Source organism: Xiphias gladius, chromosome 6 (assembly GCF_016859285.1).
Source record: "Xiphias gladius isolate SHS-SW01 ecotype Sanya breed wild chromosome 6, ASM1685928v1, whole genome shotgun sequence".
In the NCBI taxonomy this organism is placed as follows: domain Eukaryota; kingdom Metazoa; phylum Chordata; class Actinopteri; order Istiophoriformes; family Xiphiidae; genus Xiphias; species Xiphias gladius.
In genome coordinates this window covers 24,825,766-24,846,173 of record NC_053405.1, presented here as the reverse complement: position 1 = coordinate 24,846,173, position 20,408 = coordinate 24,825,766, and the positions used below count along the sequence as shown (strand labels likewise).

Below are 20,408 nucleotides of genomic sequence, written 5' to 3'. Positions count from 1 at the left end.
AGCTAAGGGTAGGTCTGGAGGGAGAGACGTGAGGCGATACTGCATGAGGTGAATTTGAGTCAATAGCATCTCGGTGTCAAGTCTGAACACGGACATGAGGTACATATTAATAACATTCAGTGTGACATAAACTTGCTGAAAGTATCATTATCTCTGATGTCCATTGCAAATAAAAATCCATAAATCCTCTTAGAAATCATGGAAAAAAGATATTCCATGTAAATGCAGAACTTCCCTGAGAATCATCACATTTTTAAATTTTCTTCTGCCATGGTTACAGTATCTGCTAATAGCTAACTGAGTATACTTCTATGCGGTGCCAATTTGCTCTTCTGATGGCTTTATTTTTTTATTTGTTGGTGTAACCATGTTTCCATCCATCAGGTTATCAAAAACAGTTTTGGCCTTCTTCAATTTTACACTGAGCTAATAAAAAAAAAATAAATAAAAAAAAAAAAAGAGAGAAAATTAGAAGTACAAGATGTTCTTCCTGCGGAAAAAACTCAGAGATCCACCATAAAATACATGGATTCCGCTCCAGACTGGATTTAAATTACAGGGGGACCAGTGAGTTCACCAAAGACACAGTTACAGCTGTAATTATTACCAGGGAGGGGGTGAAAGATTACCCAAACATGTGCTCCAGGCAGGATTAAAAATCACTGACCAGGGCAGGTGATGTCAAAAATCACCCCACGTCCCCTAGAGAAATAAATCCAGTCTGAATTAATGCTTTAATTTTTGTGAGATTTAAATGTCACACACTCAAAAAAAAAAAATAAAATACAACAACAAAATAAAACAAACAAAAAAAACAAACAAAACAAAAAAAACTTACATTTAAGCACAAATGGCAGCCCCACATAACAGTGATCACCACACTGCAAGCTGGCGTCAAAATAAATATTTGCCACCTGAAAAAGATGGAGAAATTAAATAAGTTTACGTCTCTAAAGGACAAATATAGTTCGCTGATTTAGTTCTGTGACATGATTCTCTACCTTAGATTTACGTTTGGGCTCCAGCTCATCTCTGTTGTTGCGGAGCCGTTTGTAATAAAAACGTATATCTTCTGTCAGGGAGCGGATCTGCTGCAGCCTCACTTTCTGTGTAAAAGAGCTCTGTATACTGAAGCTTTGATGAACAACTTTCCCCTAAAGAAAAAAAACATATACAGACACGTCAAGAGCTATAATACCTTGGGCGTTTAACAGGAAGGTAGGTTCACACTTTATATCATCATCTGTCTGCTGCCAGTGCAGCAGGTGTGAAATTTTTCTCATGAATACATCTTATTGTTACTTACTGGAAATGAAGGCGGTAAAATGATGTGTTTTGGAGAACTGTTTAATGTGCCCACTGCAATGAGAGCTTTAACTGGGATGGTTAATATCTGAGGAAAAAGAACAATTCATGTCTGCATTAGACTGAATGCTGGTTGTGTATTTCTTTAAAAGAACAGCACTAAAACCACATATGACTGGTGTCCTACCTCATAATCTGTAGTTATGTGTATGGCTCCATCATACATGCCCTCCAGTGCCTTGGCCACCAGTGTCACTCTGAATGCTGCATAATAGCCAGACGCTAATATCACCTTTGCAGAGAGAAAAATATAAACATCAGTTTATAATTTTTTTTATCTCCACTACCTGACGGTGCTGAGGATGGAGAGTCTCAACATCAGGAAGCTAGCACCTGTACAACAGGGGCATTCACATCTTCTCCTACAAAATCTTCAATTTTGATTTTTCAAAACGTCTGCTTGCACAACATTTTTTTAAGCTCAGCACAGTAAAAAAGAGGAACTAGATTGGGCTTCCTGTGTACTTTCCAAGAAATGATTGGATTTTGCAGATGGAACCATTTCTTTCTTCACATTTAAGGTTAAACAATACATAAAAGTAAAAACAAACCTACACAAAATGTAAATAACTTGTCAGACATGTCATGGGCATTTGATTGGTGACACTACTCCACTGACTCAACTATGGGCTCCAGCAACAGAGTTCGGGATTCCTACCAAATTCAGTGTCACCGTGATCAGAAAAATAAAGCCAAAAGCAGTTTTGGAGTGACACTTTGGAGGTCTTACTGTTTTGTGATGAGAGGCTGAAGTGTTCTGCAGCTCTCTCAGGCGACTCAAGGCCACTGTTGTGTTTCCTTTCTCTGTCTTCAGCAGCTCCATGGACAGGCTGTCTCCTGTGACCAGCCAGGACTTGATCTCCAACTGGAGGATGGAAAGTGGTGTGAAAAAACTGTACAATACTCTTTTACAATTTTTTGTCCTTTTGCACAATGTGTGACTACACTTTAAACTGTTAAAACACATTGTGGAAATGAATGTATTAGCACAAAGGATGTTGCAACATGATAAAGTTTTACTCAAAATTTGAGTTTGATAGCACAAGTCAGCATATTCAAAAGGTCATGGAAACATGCCTTACCCAATGCCCCTAACAGCATATTGGGCAATGAAAAGGAAAGATAGAAACTAAACTGTGGCCCATGCCAAGGAAGACAAAAAAAATCTAGAAAACCTGAAAATCATTTCATGATCATCTGCTGCATATTCTTACCTCTATAGGATTACTGTTGACCACCACAAATGTAATGCTGCTGGTGTCTGTTGCACTGCGGACACCAAAGTCCATGAGGTTCTCCTTCAAACTGGGAGGCAGGACCAGGGGCTGTTCACACCAGGCCACAAAGAACAAACACCACATTATACAGACGCATCCTCACCAAGAATTATGTTATTTACTCGGTCCTACACAGGCAAACACAGAAACTACATATCTTGATAAAATTGAGTTAAGACCTGAATCTCACTTCTTCTTTTTAAATTTGTACTAACTACAAAACAGAGCAAAACACTGAGCTAAACTACAGCAAATGCACTCTATGTTTCTGTAGTTACTGCATTCTGGCTTTGCATTGCTGCCCAGGCTGCAGTAACTATACTCTGGCGTGGTAAACTTAGAAGCTGCACTGACAGTAAACTCTTTTACAGAGAAACAGCCCGCTAGACAGCTAAATCAAGAGTGCTATATCAGGTAAAAGCGAGCCGGTGAGAAAGGTACAGCCAGCCCAATCTAAAGCCAAAATATAAATTTCCTTTTTTTTTCCCCTCTACCTGTAAATATTTTGATAAATGTAGACGTAATTCTGTTTTTTATTCCACATAACTTAATGAGGTAGCAGTTAAACCCAGCAGATCTCAGTAGCTGCCATCTTAGCTTCTGACATAGTGCAATTAATGCAATTTGGTGTAGTTAAGCTACCTCGGAACTACATATTTAAATGTATTAGTTTGTAAACTAATTTATTACACTGATTTTAGTAGAAATATTAATAGTAAATGACTGGCAGAAATACATTTAATTCCTATAAGCTATGGACTGTAAGTAATCAAAATTAAGTATATTTTCTTGAGAAGTTAGTTAAAATGGGAAAGAGAGCAAAAGGAGTGTGTGTTATTGGCAGATACTGTGCTTTCCCCCAGATTTTCATTATTTATTCAAAGGCAGAGTGCAGTATCTGCATTCTTGCTTTTGTATTATGCAGGTTCCAATGCAAATATTTTTGAAGGTAAAATAATCAGCCTAAAAATACAAAAAAAAAAAGTTATTGCAACCTTTCTATTTGCTATGGAGTTTGTCAGCTAGCCCTGAAAACTGAAAACCCTTTTTCTTAACCTTACTGCTTCAGCAGTTACCGTATTTCCATTGTGTACCTCCAAGAAGCCCGTGTAAGCCCGCACAGGCAGATGAAACTTTGATGCATTTGTGATGAGCAGAATGTTACTGTCTATGTGAATGGAGGGTCGGACGGGCCGGAAGAGGAGGGAGATTATGTAACGCGACTCGTGTGGGGGGATGAGAACAGGTGCACTGAAGTTCTGCACCTAAAATAGAAAGAGAAAAATTGATGTAATTTTCCTCTAAACACATATATATCTAACGTCAAAATCAGAATGACATCTGTTGACCCATTCTGGTGGCACTCACATTAAACATGGTTTTGGCCTCTTCGGGGAGGGACACGTTGTGTATCCGGATTGCAAAGTTAAAGACATTTGTGAGGAAAATGGGTCTATCTACTGGGTCTACAGGACTGTCCCTGATGTGGAACAACGTAGCCGTGTGGTCAAAGCCCAAGTATCTGCCAGAAGAAATTACATACCAATGAAACTCCTGTAAGAATTTTTTCACCTATACAATACATAAAGCAACCCACTCTCCATGTACAATATAGCCACAAAACAACTCACCCATCTAAAACCTCTGCCTGGTATGGGATTTCAAGCTTGGAGTAGCTCTTTTCTTTTGCTTTAACAGTTATTTTACCAGAGAACTGGTATGGTCTTCTCGCTTTTGAGGCTGCAATGAAAAAACAAGAGAGAGAGGATAAGCACGCTGCAAAGGGATACAAGGCCCCGCAAGAGGAAGTTGTGCAACATTACACCACAAAGTGTAAGAAACTGCTAGAGTTTAGGACATGACCATGTCCAGTAGAGGACATGATGTAAAACTTTATGAGGACTGTCCAGGACCATTACCAGTAACCAGTTAATATACAGTTAGATCCATAAGTATTTGGACAGCAACACAATTTTTTTAATTTTGCGTCTGGAAACCAAAATGTATTTGAAATCAAGCCATCAAGATGTGATTGAAGTGGAAACTTTCAGCTTTAATTAAAGGGGTTTAACAAAAATAATGCATTAACTGTTCATGAATTACAGCCATTTTTATGCATAGGCCCTCATTTTCATTCAAATTAATTGTACAAACCAATATACTTATAAATACAAGAATTATTTTTAATACTTGTAAGAAAATCCTCTGCAGTCAATGACTGCCTGAAGTCTGGAACCCATGGACGTCACCAAATGCTGAGTTTCCTCCCTTGAGATGCTTTGCCAGGTCTTTACAGCAGCTGCCTTCAGTTGCTGCTTGTCTGTGGGTCCTTCTGCCCTCAGTTTTGTCTTCAGGAAGTGAAAAGCATCCTCACTTGGGTTGAGGTCAGGTGACTGACTTGGCCATTGAAAAATTTTCCATTTCTTTGCCTTGAGAAGCTCTTGGGTTGCTTTCACAGTACGTTTTGGGTCATTATCCATCAGTATTGTGAAGCACTGTCTTATCAGTTTTGCAGCATTTTGCTGTATCTCAGCAGAGAGTTGAGCCCTATACACTTCAGAATTCATCCTGCTACTTCTATCAGCAGTCACATCATCAATAAACATCAGTGACCCAGTTCCATTGGCAGCCATACATGCCCATGCTGTAACACTGACTCTACCATGTTTGACAGATGATGTGGTATCTTTAGATCATGAGCCGTTCCTTTCCTTCTCCATACTCTCCTCTTCCCATCATTCTGGTACAAGTTCATCTTGGTTTCATCTGTACAAAGAATCTGGTTCCAGAACTGGGCAGGCTCATTTAGATGTTTTCTGGCAAGGTCTAATCTGGCCTTTCTGTTCTTGAGTGTTACTAGTGGTTTGCACTTTGTGGTAAAACCCTCTGTATTTACATTCACGAAGGCATCGCTTGATTTTAGACTTTGACAATGAAATGCCTACCTCCTAGAGAGTGTTCCTGACCTGGCTAGATGTTGTGAAGCGTTTTTCTTCACAGAAAAAAATATTCTGTGATCATCTACTTTAGTTGTCCTCTGTGGTCTTCCAGTCCTTTTGCTTTTGCTGAGCTCTCCAGTACATTCCTTCTTTTTAAGAAGAACCAAATTGTTGATTTGGCCGCTCCTAAAGTTTCTGCCATCTGTCTGACAGGTTTGTTTTGTTTTTTCAGCCTAACGATGGACTCCTTCATTTGAATCGACACCTTTTTGAACCGCATATTGAGAGTTCCCATGAACAACTACCAAAAGCAAATTCAACACTTGGAATCAACTTCAGACCTTTTACCTGCTTAATTTGTCATGAAATAACAAGGGAACAGGCCACAACCAGCAATTAAACAGACTGTGAGTCAACTGTCCAATTACTTTTGAGTCTTTGAAAACGTCGGACTATGTATAAAAACGGCTCCTAAATGGTTAATGAGATATTTTTGTTGAACCCCTTGAATTAAAGGCGAAAGTCTACACTTCAATCACCTATTGATGGCTTCATTTCAAATGCATTGTGGTGGTGTACAGAGGCAAAATTACGAAAATTGTGTACTGTCCAAATACTTATGTACCTACCCACACACATTGGGGAAAAGTCAAAGACTTTAGAAGCTTCGGATTATTTTTATTTTTATGAGAGTATATGAATAAACCTAAAACTATGTTAAAATGAAGGAATTTTAAACCGGTAGTTGATACAAAACACACTGTAAAAAGCAGAAAACTGCATCTTGATTTCTTAGAGATGATTTTTCTGTTTTTGTCCACCGGTGAAAGCTTGAAGGAGAAAACTGACATGTTCAGAGGTTTCTTTATAAGAACTTGTGATCAGTGGAAAATGTGCATGTAATTGCACTTCCGTAAGACATTTTTTATACATGTGGGTCTACATCACATTCCATAGTTAGAAGGGGATTGTAATGGAGCAAGCGGAGGGTAGCACAGGTGGGACTTTTCTTCTATTTTGAACCTTCAATATATTTACCAAAACATAGTTTAAAATTTAATTTAAGAAAACAACTAAGATGTACATTTCAAAAGAGAAAGTGTCCATTATTACTACATTAAAAAAAACAACAAAAAACAACAACAAAAAAACAAACAAACAAAGAAAACAGAACTTACCATCAAAACTAATACTTGCAACTTTGGTATATCTGCTCTCTCCAGCTTTTAGCGTGACTGCTTTGAAATCTACTGTGACTGCTTCATTTGATGGTGTTGTGCGTACACTCTGTAAATCATAATAAAAGGAGCCGGTTGGTTAAGAGGTAAAATAACAGTTTAGGGTATATGGATCTAAAAACGCTACTAAGGATACTTACTGTAATTGGAACATCTTTAGTTCCTGAATTTAAAAGGTGTAGATTGAGCAGTTTTGGACGATCTGTAACACAAAGCAGTTGGGTAACAGAACAGAACAAAAGTGAGCAAACCACTATGTAATTAAAAACTGCAAGATGTAGCTCTGTTTGTAGAACTTAGTACCTTGTGAACGCAGCGTACCAAAGTCAAGCATCTCTGTGGAGGAGTATATACCAGGGGCTGCATGGAGTGAACAAAAAGACAAAAATAAAGGCTGAAAACACATTTTTACAGACAAAATGTCACACACAGTTATAAATAATGTCCTGTAAGTAATAAAACTTCACAAAGATTTATAAAACACACCTGATGTGACCTCCACCTCTACAGGCAGGATGATGAACTGGTCCTCGTTGGGGGCATTGGTTTTAATTCTGATGAAAGCTGTGTGGTTGTCTACATCTCTTGAAGAGAAGCTGGCTCTCATTACCCCCTTTGTCTCAAACGGAGGAATCTCCTGGAGGGAGAAGGTCACCATGGGTGACTGGGACTCAACTCTTACTGCTATCATCCTTTTCCAAGTCAAAATAAGACTCGATACAAACAAGAGAAGTTGTGACATGAAACTAACCCATAATTTTCCAGTGCCTCCTTGTTGACCTGTGGGAAGCTCTAGATGTAGATCTCCGCCACTGGAGTACATCTCAACAACCTGGAGTAGGATAGGGAAAAGCAACACACCCCATACACATCAAATTAATCCACCAGCATACAAAAACAAATCAAACACGTGCAAATTCAACCATCAGTGTCTTTGCTCAAGTTACCTGCAGTGGTTCACTGTATGGGTTGTGGATGTTTATTAGAGGTGAGAAGCTGCTGTTTACTGGGACTCGAGCCCCTATGAAGGGCCGCAGTCTATAGGGGTTTGGGATACCAACCCCAAAAACCTTCAAGACAGAGAAAGAAAGAAAAAAAAAAAAAAATGTTTGTGACGCTTCTCTTGATAGTAAAAATTTAACTTTGAAAAGAAGTATTGTTTATTCCAATCTGTACCTGGTATGTAAACACTCCATGATGTGATGTATTAATAAATAAAGTGTTTTCTACATTCCCAACTACTCGAGCAAGAAAAACCACATCAAACGATGTGTTCCCTCCTGGTGGAATTATCTGTGCAAAGAACAGACAAAAAAAAAATTACAGAAAATGCAGTAAAACACTTATAAAACACCACAAAGATTTTAACACTCACGTCCACAACATCTGACTTAAGGTCCACTGCTACGAAAACATTACAGCTACACTCTAACTTTAACATTTCGGTGGTGACTGTGGTTGCAAGTGATCACCGTTCAGTGGTTTCTGTTGCGGATAAACCTGAATTCTTTCCTGCCAATTTACAGTAACATGAAAAATCTACAGAAATGGCTACATAAATATCTTGTTGATTTTTATAGACTAAAACAACCTAAGGCCTCTAGTCCTCTTTTAAGTTCTTTAGTATGTTTAGGAATTACAGCCAGTTTTATTTTTGTACATAGTCCCTCATTTTCAGAGGCCCAAAAGTAAATGGACAATTGACTGACAGTCAGTTTCATGGTCAGGTGTGGGCTGTTCCCTCGTTACTTCATGACAAATTAAGCAGATAAAAGGTCTTCCACTGATGCACACAGGAAATGGAGGAGCCACATAAAGCTAGAAAACAATAAAAATATGTATTATTTTTGGATAAGCATTTTTTTTTTTGTTTTGTCCTTAAGTTCACAAATTTTACACTAGCAATTGTGCTCCAAAATCCCGGTTTAACTTAAAGTGCATTAATTTCTTATAAATACAAATATGCAATGCAGTGTATATTTTGAGCTATTGGTACATGGAATTTATTTGGAACACAGCTAATAAATTATTTGGTAAGTACTGATACAAAACACATATGCCACAGCAACATGTGACCACAGCAGAGATGTCTAGGGATTGTAGTCTTAACAAAAAGAAAAAAAAACCCAGCAAATATATCGAGTGTATGCAGTCATTAATTATTAATTAATGGATTTGGCAGTTATGAAAAGAAAATTTCCAAAGATTAAGTGTCCCATGAGGACGAGTCCAAACTAATGCCCTTTGACATGTTTTCTCAGATCAGGTTTTCTATAAATGGTAAATTGAATAAATCTCCCTGGAGATGTGATTTTGTCTACCCTAATGTACAAAGTCTTTGTACAAACACATCCCGTGACAGAAGACTAGAGGCTTTTGGTTATCTTCAAAACCACACTGACTTCCCTCCTCCTGAATGTCTTTGTGAACCAGACTCCTGCAGTCCAATTTTTTTTTTTTAACCACTGAAAACCACATTAATGCACCAGACTTTGGTAATCTCTTTGAGTATGACCTGCTCTTTCTTAATATGCAGACAGCCTTAATATAAGAAAAATAATGATTATATCACATGTATTTTAGAAAGTGCTCACTGCCAGGTTTATTCAAATGTCTGTTTTTATGGATTAGGATGCTTCTGTCATTCTGAGGGAGACTACACTGATAGAGAATGTTACCAAAAATTCATAGGCCAGAGTTTTACCCATATGAAAACAAATACCTGAAAAAAACAAAACAAACAAAAAACAAACAAAAAAAACGTGAAAAAGACAGATCCTGTTCAATGTCCTGCTGAACATTAAACGCCTCAAACACAACTAACACCCTCCTCTAGGCAACCTATCTTATCCTGTATTATCAATGTCTTAGGACAATGTACTGGCCAAAACTACACAGTGTCCTAGCCCCACTTTAACATGTACATAATGTCTGCTGCAGCTGTGGCCGAAGTGACAGAACAGGTCTTCCCTGTGAAGGGAGTCTTCACGTGCAGTTAATAAAACATGATTTATTTGCTAATATGTCCATGTTAGAAAATATAAATTGGAAAAGCATCACCTTACTGCCAAGGACATCAGTAAAACACAAGTTCTATGTCCTATAGCCCCTCACTTAAATGAGTGCTGTCATATGTTGCAAAGCAAAAAATGGGTTTATCTTCCTAGTACAGTTATTTTGGACCCATCCTCCTAGGAGACTGCTTCCTGTGTGTTTAAATAGCAATTTTAGTGCTTTTCTATAGAAAAAATACCACAGTAAGTGTTATGTTTAGACTGTGTATGCCAATCAAATTTACTTGTTGGCTGTTGATACCTGAAGAAAGTCGCTGACTACTGGAATCTACTTGAGTTTTAAGTAAAAAAAGAAAGCAACTGAGAAACAGTAGAAGGATGCATCGTGTGGCTTGATAATTGGCTCGTATACATAAATTACTACACTGATTAATTAATGTTTAAAAATGCTTCATGAAGCATGATGATTAAATAACATGGTGCGATCAACACACAGCAATGTGTTTCGTTTCTGTTTAATAACAAGTACTTACCCTATTCTGGAAAAAGGATGCATGAAAATGTGCTGTTGTAGCTGATATTGATATCAAACTAATTTCTTCTGAGCTAGGATTATGTAAATAAACTTTCTCCATTTTTGGCATCCCAACAGGCCTGTAAAGGAAATGAAAAAAAAACATTCGTAAGAGCAAGTAAACAACAACATATTTTAAGAAATCAGAAGCTAATTGTAGAAGAACCCTGTTGGATAGAAGATATGAACAGAAACACTAATAAAGTTGTCACAGTAACATGAAAATTGACACAAAGATCTAAACTGATTCAGATTAAAAAGAGGATGAATAACTCATAAACCTCAATAAGAGTGGAAAAGTTTGGTGAATTTCCCAGTTAAAATAAATCAATAATTTCAAGATTTTTTCAAGACAGTAAAAGAGAAGCAGAAAGAAAGGAAACATGAAGATGGGTCAATAGGTTTGGAGTATCAAAAGTTCCTTTACAGAGTTCTTCAAAGTAAAATGACAACAAGGTGATTCATGTTGGACTTGACATTCCTCTGGGTTTTTTTTATCTTCAAACGGTTCATTTGTTTAAAAGGACCATACAAGTGGTTTTTCATGTTATAACCTGTTAACTGCATATACTGTACTTTGCATTGCTGCCAATCAACATCCACAGCGTAGCATACATCTTTGATTTCCTACAGCCTGTGGTTCCTTTCATTTTAATGTGGTATGAAAATCAACTCATAAAGACTTGAAACTTGGGGAGTTTTTATGATTCTCCCGTACTGCAAATGCACAGTCGTTTATGATTAAGTACCTCTGGTTAAAAAATAAAAGCTGATGCATTTCCACTGTGACAGAATACTTCTAAGTCGATTTATTAAACCTGAGAAAATCACCTGTATGGTCTTTTAAACAAAGTTGATAAAGAGTGTGGTTCTCCCCTGCACACCATCATCTTAACATCTTATACAGTGCCTATAAAGCTGAGCTTCTATTTATGGGCTGATATACTGAGACCGTTCACTCAAATCCTGCCATTGTTTCATGTGTATTAGAGACAGGGGGAGAATTTCTCAAGGTTTCATTTTCATGACCTCAAAACATTGACAGCTGATAAGTGAATTGTTTATTGTAGTAGTAACGTGGGGGAGGCCAGGCTGAGGCAGCTGGACTCCTTACTGGGGTCCAAGCCTCTCTGACTGCTACTGAATCATTTGCACTATATAACCTGTGAATGTACTGCAGGCTACACTTGAAGCTGGGTCATACTACATGGGTGTGCCACTACTGTCAAGATTGGAATGTGATTTAATAATTTGAGCCTAGATGAAGCTAGGTGCTGGTACTGTTAAAATATATTTGGTTTTGTTAAGCACATTCCATAGATGGCTAAAATGCTTCTTTGGCAATCCATTTATTGTGGACAGGGTAAGGCCTGTCAGATCAGAGTAATTTAAAAGTTGTACATTACATGTATAGAGAATTATACTGTGGGACATGATGAAATAGCAGCAATCTATAAACTATCCACCAGGCATGGAAAACATTGTTTAATAATATCTTGTGCTTTTCATCATATTTAAGAAAAACAACATTTCCAGCAAATGGGTTATAAGGATAATATGTCCCTTAAAATCAATAAAATAGCAAAAACCGGAAAACTAAAAATAACAAGTTTCCCACACAATGACAAATGTAATAAAAGCATGGATCACACAGCAACAAAAAAGTCAAATCATGTAAGAATATATAAAGACACTCACTGTTCGTGAAAGTCCAACATTGGAGGTTCAAATCGTATAGGTCGGCAGTTCCCACGGTGCGGGGGCGTGCTGTAAGAGACGGGAACATGTGACAACAGCAACAGCAGGCTAGGAAAAATTATTTCCATGTTTGTGTGCATTTCAAACAAGTGAAAGGCTAAACACAAACACAGACACCACAGTCTGTATTCAGGCCTTTTTAACAATGCATTAAGCTGGCAAGGGGACCACTCCCATCTGCAGTGCACCATATCAGTATGTAACATCTCCATGAAAATCCAGAGATGGAAACAAAAGTCAAAGGGGGATGAATGAAACAAAAAGACATCTCTCCTCCTGTCGCCCTCAGAGAGTGGTTTTTCTCTCACATGAAGGCAGTGACTTCTAAGCATCACTTGCACCCTCCTGGTTGTAGAACACAGGCATAACTCACCAAACCTGTTTAACCACAGGTGCATCTTAACAAAAGACAAGGCTGTCCCTAAAGAGAAGCAACTCTTCATTGGTGGAATAGAACTGTGTAACGACAGCCTTTATGAAAATCTCATGAAAAGAGAAGTTCATCAGTGGTGCAGATGTGGTGCATAGCTGTGGTTTAAGTCACTTAATGGTTGAAACACAAACACCTGTATGTCACATGCTCTTTTTACCAAAAATATACAGAACTATTCATGGAAAAGATATTACGTGCAGGACAAAAATCTTTTATTCTCCTATTTTTTTGCACTAGAATCGATGCAATAGTACCAAACATCCCCTTATACTTCACTCAAATGTAATTACTCTAACATCACCCCAGAGTCAGGCAATTTACCAGAGATCAGTTTCACCTATTTACTACCAAGCCTACGTGTACAGGAGCAGACAATGGTCGAGCTCGCTAGAGACAGGATGGATTTCCATCCCCTGAGGCACACAGCAATCCACACAGAATCCCCAACCATGCAGAGTTCCTCTGGGATAATCTGTCAACTACAGCCCATCCTCACTTCTCTCATTAATATAACAACTACTGACAAAATTCTTGTGGGATTAAGGATTCAGATGGATCCTGGCTGTGAATTCTATGCGGCCTTTCGCTTGCTGCTTCAGAGCAAATGTATTGAATGTCAGTGTGTAATTGGAGTAGCCGGGGAGATCATGGGGAGGGTTGTGCCTCTTGGCCTCAAGATCTGCATGTCCTGTGTCAGGCTAACCTTAAAATGATGAGCACACAAAAAAAAGTGACTGTGAAAATCATTTTAATTTCCGTGGAAGAGAAGAGAGTGTTGACAACTCTCCTAACAAAAGCGTAACTAAAAAGAGATTCCGAAAACACTACACGGAATGAGGAAAAATAAAAAAGCCTGAAACAACACAGCCAAACAGCAAAATAAAGCCCCCCCTAACTTGAGGGAGTGGTCAGGCTATGCCCAAGTAAGATAACCCTTTTAGGTATTAGAACATACTGTACAAATAGTACAGTTCGCTGTACGTTGCTACCAGACAAAACACACGTGTGAAAAGTAAGGACAGGAGACTGATATTATGTGGAGGCTAAGGCACAAAAACATGATGCTGAAAAATAACTCTTGTATGTTTCCTGCCTTTGAAACAGTTTTTACTTATTTAAGCAGTTCCACCCATTGGACACACAGACCATTCCAGCCAGTGACACACTTAAAACTGCAATCTGTGCAGTAGCCAAGCATTTTAGACGACTCACTATACAGTTTTTAGACAGTTACTACAGTTCTCACAGTGCTAGGAACTAAGAGGTCTGATGTTTGTCTGAGATTAACACAAGAAAGCAAACTATAACTTCTCCAAAGCACTCTCCAGTCAGCCATGTTTGTGGCTGTACTCAAGGCATTTAAGCAAGCCTGACTGTCAGGCAATGTGACCTAACCATGGACACTTACCACTTACCAGAGGTAAGGACGTACTCCACAAAAACACACCCGTCTGCCTGTCTGCTCCCGTCAGCCTCGTCAGTGCGAGTACAAACTCTCAAAACCATGTTAGCCTGCCTGGCTCGACTCAACTCTTCCCTGAGCTGTGGCAGGACAGAGGCCGGCCTGGCCAAACAACAGGTGACACAGCCTGAACAGTTTACCTGAACACTGATGTCACTAACAGCACAGAGTGTTAAGGGGGGCCAAAGCATATTGGTGTGACCCCAGGGAGAAAGAGTTCTTTCCTCTTTAAAAGGACTTCATGCTTTTTACCAGATGAGTTGGTATAACTTCGAGCTGCTGTCTTGCCTTGTTGTGTAAGCTCTGGCAGCTTGTGATTATGATGCTCAAGCTTTTTATTTTTGGGTGTTAACTGATACTTTGTAGCCAGCCAGATGTAATAAAATTCCTTCCCAGGTTTGTTAGCCTTAACAAAATAACATTTTTGTATTTGCTTGTTCTCATGACCATGGTAACTGATGCAAATGTTGTTTGCTTCTTTCTTTGTGAATGTTTTCTGTGTTAAAGCTGGGAGAATAATGAAGTGCGTTACTGTTGTTTTTTGCCCCGTCAGCTCAGTTCAGCATCTCCTCATGCTATACTTACACTTTCCACAGTATATTTACATTACAGCAACACTGTACAAAGGAATGCAATCCAGGTACAGTATAGATGCATAATGTAGAGGATGTACAAAACCACCACCTACCTACATGACTACACCCTCATTCATATGGCGTTATTTAAATACATAAAAATCTATCTTGCTGCAAAGGAGGGGAGCATATTTCTAAAGTGAGAAAAAAAAAAAAAGAAAAAAAAAAAAAACTTACCTTTGTTGAGGATATAAACTAAAATCAATGTCAGATTCTGCCTGCAAAAAAAACAGAGACAGTAAGTAACCGTTTAAATGTGACTGATAGTTTACAAATTGCAAATTGACCCCCCCTAAGTTAATGACCTTATTTCAACATTTTTTTGCTCTGTAATGGTGTAAATATTAGTGATCATGGTGAGAAGTAAAAAGTTTTAATGGCAACAAAAAATAAAGAGTAAAAAAGTAATGACTTACCTGTAAAAGGCTTCCTTCACCAAAATGTAGAACTTCTAGAATTGTGTCTGACTGAATGAATGCTGCAAAAAATAACGAGAGGCCCTTGTCAGTATTCTTGCAACCACTATAACCATCAAAAAAGGGGAACAATCTGTTTCTAATTTCAGTTTTGAACTTTTTACAGAACAAGCTCATGAAGTCTAGAAGGGTTAAGCAAGCAAATAAAATGATACTAAATACAATGACATTATAAACTTGATATATTTAACATCTTTTGCATGGCAAAGTACCTTTCAAAACCCTGGAAAAGTCACTGACCAATTTTAGATGATACAATGTCAGAATTCAGTTTGGATAGTAGCAGCCAATAGTACAAGTGTTTCAGAAAAAGTCATAGGAAAAACTATAGCCACAAATAATTCTAATTTGATCTCTCCTGTTAACAATTTATCCCAAATCTCCAAAGCAAAAGTCATGCATTAGCTGTCATATCTTCCTGAATCACGAAGTAATATACTGGTAAAGAAAACTACGTACTTGAACTTTAATCTCTTGTACTTTCAGAGCAAGCTAGAGACAAGGGAAAGCTGCTCCACTTGCTGTGGAAGTTTGGTGTCTAAATTGTCATACTAAAGAAGAAACATTACATCTACCACTGTGAACACATAACATGCATATCTATTCCTTGACATCACTAGGTGCCAGTCCACTGGGCCTTTTTGTGTAAAGGCTTGATTCAATTTTTTTTTTCCTAGAAAAGCAGGAACCCAAGCTAGTACAACCTAAAATTCTTGAGCTGTATTTAAAAAGACAGGAAAGCCTTAGTAATCCCATTTATTATCAACAGAATTATGAGGACCGGATGTTTGTCCCATTGACGGGCATATGACTCACTCAAACGATGAATCTACAAGCTTGGGAAGCCTAGAACAAAAATTCAACTAATTTTGCTTTCACTCTACTGAGAAGCTTTTCACCTTACGTACCACCTACACCCAACTGCTTGCGCTTCAAGATCAACCTTTCTAGATCATGTTGACAGCACATTTTACATTAAAATGCCTGAGCAGATCCAGGTGATCTAATCCCTTGATGCAAAAAGTCACAGTTTTAGTTCCTTTTTAGGTTTCACTTCTGTCATTAGACAAGCAAATCACACACAGCAAACGTTAGACCTATTCTGCCATAGACAAGTGTCTGCTCAGTTTTTTGTGAATTCTCAGTTTTTCCAAGTTCAAATTACCTCTTTTTTGTAAGTATATGGTGGTACAAAATAACTTTTCCTACTGTACCACGGTGAAACATACAAGAGTATACAAGAGTACAAAATAAGGCTAGACATAGTGAAAGTTAGACTGGAATAAAACACAAAGCTAAAGTTATCTTTTCTATCACTTTGAATTATTACATCTCTCGTTATTCAGTATGATTAAGAAATTTTTCAATACCTCCCCCCAAAAAAAAAAAAAAAAAAAAAAACAGACAACATTGAGGCAGCCATGAAAACCACAAGAGCGGCATTGCCATACTAGCTTCATTACCTTGCCAATTCATCAGTGTGAATGGAAAATAATGTGTGTCTCAAAATAAATTGCAATTCACTGCAATAGTCAGAAGAAATATCACTAAATTGAAAATGCCCTTAACAATTATAGTCTTTGGTGCTCAATTGGTCTTAACGTGCATTAACAGTGAGTCTACTGCTCACAACTGTTGGCCAAGTGCAAATGTGGATTTTTTTGGCAATTTTTAAACTGAAAGGAAGCAAGACGTTTTATCATTTCCCTTCATTAAACCACACCTCATTTCTCCTGGCAAAGGCCTGTGTAAATCTGTACAGAAAGTTAAAATAGTGAAGCCAGTGATCAGTGATTTAGTTAACTTCGACTCAGTTTGCTAAGCTTGCATTGTTGGCATTGGTTGAAGCATGACAAACTGTCTTTACAGTATTTGCCAAATAACCCATGCAACACTCCTTTATCACTGGAGTGGATTTCTTTGGATTGTGGTGAAAGTGTCAGGAACCAATGTAAACGATTTATAGGCACCAGACACGTTTCAAAGTTGGCACAGCTTATCTTGGACATGGCCTGCAGCTGTCCACTCAAGACTAGTGGACTTATCACTGTGGCCTGACATGATCAGTATATCTGACAGCTGGACACTTCAGTCCGCTGGATAAACAACATGCGGCTGTCATTTGGCCCGCGGACTCATCAGTGCCAAGCTGGAGCCCACTAAGGGTCAAATCAAAACGCTCAGCCACGTTTACAAATAACTGTCATCTGACCGATTCAAACATTTCCCTCATTGAGCCCAGTATAGGGAAGTAATGTTAGGTTGGCTGCCTGCGCAAGTGTTGTCAATAACGTTGTCAGTCTGACATCTCTTCATTCCAATGCATTAAGATCACACAGTAGCTGATGTAATAACCTAACATAAGTACTAACCGTGATGCTAACAAGCTGTTCTCCCCGTCTCTGCATTGTACTTATTTCTGTGTTTGCTAGGTAGTGTGTTAGCCCAATTTAGCCATATAAGGAAAGGATGACAACATGACAACAAACGAAGCTAGCGTTTACTGTAACGTTAAAGGCCACATACAGCTAACTAACGATAGCACTTCCATTGTGAACTATACTTAGCAATTCAGATGTCAACCCACTCCAGTCTTTAATTAAATTTCGCTAATGGCAAAGAAAGAGCACTACAATTCAGCAGGGTTGGAGCGGTAATTATGTTAGCGAGGTAGCGGGCTAGCTGTGATAAAGTTGGCCCGTAGAGGTAACCTCAACCGACACTTGGTAGAAATGCCTACGGAAGTTAGCGCTAGCTAATGTAGACGTCGCCAGCTAAGTTACAAACCTTGTTTATTCGCCCGCGTCGTGTGAATAAAAGCAATAAATAACATCCTCAATAATCCGATACATGGTGTTCTTGCTCTTGTGTGTGAGCGGCGACAACTCTGGGCTCTTTCTTGACTCGCCATGCTGCAAATCTTTCTGTTACGATAACAACCGAGCGAGTGCGCGGACATGCCCGTGTAAACCTCTGCTGACTCTGTCAATCATAGCCGTTAAAAAAACTGGGACTCCACTGAGCAGCGGCAGCTAACTACTGAGCAGGAGGATGGCCTGCTTCTTCTTCTCTTCCTCTTCCGCTCCATGTGTGACGCGGCACCGCGGTGTGTACCGCTGCCTGCTGCGGCGGACTGAGCGGGTCTCGTCACTCGCTCCGCTGGCTCCGCTGGCTCCGCTGGCCGGGCGAACAGCCGGGTCTATGCGGCTGAAGAGCCACGAACGTGGCCGCTGGTCCCGTTTCAAACTTCGCCTGCTTCATATTGGACTGGGCCGTTTTATTACAACATCTCTGAAAAGCAGTAGTAGCCTACAAACTGCATATGTACTGAGTGCTCTATATCCCACTGCGATCAATGTAATGCATGTAGTCCTGAAACTGACAAAAGTAGTAGTGCAAGGTTGTTAGAAAAATAGCTATAAGTACAAAATATAACCAAATAGAAATAGAAATAGATAATATTATTAGTTACACAATTAAATGCGAGTGTTAAAATGTTAAGATATATGCAGTACTTTTCTCTAACCTCCAGTAACTTGAAATAATAGAGAAAAGCTTTTTTCTTTACCACCAATCAGGTGAAAACTCAAGCTTTATTTATTTTACTCTTCCATCTACTCTTTACAAGCTAACAGTATTATTCTGTGATGCAATCTGTTATATTTTTGATCTGATAATCTTTTAGTGCCTTTCGTAAGACTTGGGGCTCCATATAAATAGACATTTTTACTCTTAACTGGTGATTCACCAATTCCATAATTAATTCAGTTCGATAAAATAATTAACTTGATTAATGTGGTCTCGTTTGCTACAGAAGTGTTGTCCTTTTAGATTTGAATAAATTTGAGTTCTCAGCTTTTGATAAGAATTTTGCATCAGTGGTTGAAGGTAACTACTGTAAATTACATTTACTCAACTACTGCACTTAAGCGCAGGTATGTGTACTTCTCTTTAGTTTTTCCGTCTCAATGCTAGTTTATACTTCTGCTGCACTACATTTAAGAGGGAAATATTGCCCTTTTTAGTTCATTGATAAGACAGCCATATCTAGTGATTACATTGCAGACTCAGAATTTTTATATACAATAAACATATGATCATCTTTTAAAGTATGACAGATTATTATATACAATATCACAGATCACATAGGGTAACAGTTAAAGGTTGACGACGATAAAGCCGGATGATTGCTGACATCTGAAGTTTAGGGGTGAAATTGAGGATAAAGCAAGATTACAGGAGATCAGGGAGCCTATGGAAAATGATAAGCAATGCTTTTCTTCAGGATATTTGAAGTTGTCTCTTAAAGCTGATGGTAGTGGATTGTCCGATATAGTTTGGTCACTTGTTCCTTTCCATGGACCCTCTGTATACTGCTTGGCCATGTTGTCTACAGTTTGCCCTCAGGCCTGAAAAACAAATTGACCTGTACTGTGAGGGGAACTAATTACGAGGGTAACAAAGGTTGGCTATTTTCTGCTGGGTGCAACACCTCTTCTCACTATTAGTACACACCTTGGTATACACCTTCAGAGTGTTTTTACCAGGAAAGAGGAGGCTCACCAGCGATTCCTTATAATTTGCTCTAGCTTTGAGCCTTGGTACTATTACTGCCCCAACTGATGATCACAGATTTTGATTTGTTTGGAGGCTACAGTATTTAAAATCATGTTGTTCTGCTCACTATATATTCACATAAGTATGTCAGTATGTGTAGTGCTGAATAAGTAATACATCATTAAAAAATCTTTAGGCATTAATCTGGATTGTATGTACTCTTACTCTTCTTTTTTCTGCAAAAAAAAGATGCCAAAGTTTTCTTTATTTTATTATGAAATACAGGGATTTTGAGCTACATCTCAGCTATCAATGATGAGCAAAACTAGGTGTTTATGATGCATTTTTGGGTTTTATTTGTCAAACTTTTGGGAAATTTTGGGAGTGTCAAATGGCCATATAATTAGTAATCACTGAAAAACTGCAAGTCCTTCTTTAGCATCATCTAATGACAATGGAACTATCCCTTGTGTAGCATACAATGGCAGTTTTCAATGATCCATTACAAATAAATAATAAATAACAAATAGTATAACTGGGTTTTAGACCAAAGCCAGTCAAAATAGAGACAAGCAAGTAATGAAAAAAGTTGTTAGTGTCTTAATCACATGTTATTGTAATGGACTTAAAAGTATCAGCCCAGCTCAAGTATTAGTCATTAGTAGAAAAAGTAGTTGATA

The 20,408-nt window shown here is 38.3% G+C and overlaps 1 protein-coding gene across 4 annotated transcripts in view; it reads right to left on the bottom strand.

Annotated features, from left to right (window-relative positions):
* tmem131 (transmembrane protein 131) overlaps window positions 1-18,287 on the bottom strand; it is a 31,066-nt gene extending 12,779 nt beyond the window's left edge. For 2 of the 4 annotated variants that reach the window (XM_040128604.1, XM_040128607.1), the window contains exons 1-21: window positions 17,959-18,287; window positions 15,112-15,173; window positions 14,873-14,913; window positions 12,106-12,174; window positions 10,367-10,487; window positions 7,996-8,112; window positions 7,767-7,889; window positions 7,571-7,651; window positions 7,306-7,456; window positions 7,123-7,179; window positions 6,960-7,021; window positions 6,760-6,868; window positions 4,274-4,382; window positions 4,011-4,164; window positions 3,737-3,907; window positions 2,580-2,690; window positions 2,096-2,230; window positions 1,493-1,597; window positions 1,307-1,393; window positions 1,002-1,154; window positions 839-914 (exon numbers count right to left, since the gene is read on the bottom strand). In XM_040128604.1, the coding sequence (XP_039984538.1) occupies window positions 839-914; window positions 1,002-1,154; window positions 1,307-1,393; window positions 1,493-1,597; window positions 2,096-2,230; window positions 2,580-2,690; window positions 3,737-3,907; window positions 4,011-4,164; window positions 4,274-4,382; window positions 6,760-6,868; window positions 6,960-7,021; window positions 7,123-7,179; window positions 7,306-7,456; window positions 7,571-7,651; window positions 7,767-7,889; window positions 7,996-8,112; window positions 10,367-10,487; window positions 12,106-12,174; window positions 14,873-14,913; window positions 15,112-15,173; window positions 17,959-18,130 (2,266 nt within the window). In that variant the 5' untranslated portion in view covers window positions 18,131-18,287. The remainder of the gene's footprint in view (window positions 1-838; window positions 915-1,001; window positions 1,155-1,306; window positions 1,394-1,492; window positions 1,598-2,095; window positions 2,231-2,579; window positions 2,691-3,736; window positions 3,908-4,010; window positions 4,165-4,273; window positions 4,383-6,759; window positions 6,869-6,959; window positions 7,022-7,122; window positions 7,180-7,305; window positions 7,457-7,570; window positions 7,652-7,766; window positions 7,890-7,995; window positions 8,113-10,366; window positions 10,488-12,105; window positions 12,175-14,872; window positions 14,914-15,111; window positions 15,174-17,958) is intronic. The other 2 variants (XM_040128606.1, XM_040128608.1) reach the window with 1 other exon arrangement.
* Between the last annotated feature and the right edge of the window lie 2,121 nt (window positions 18,288-20,408).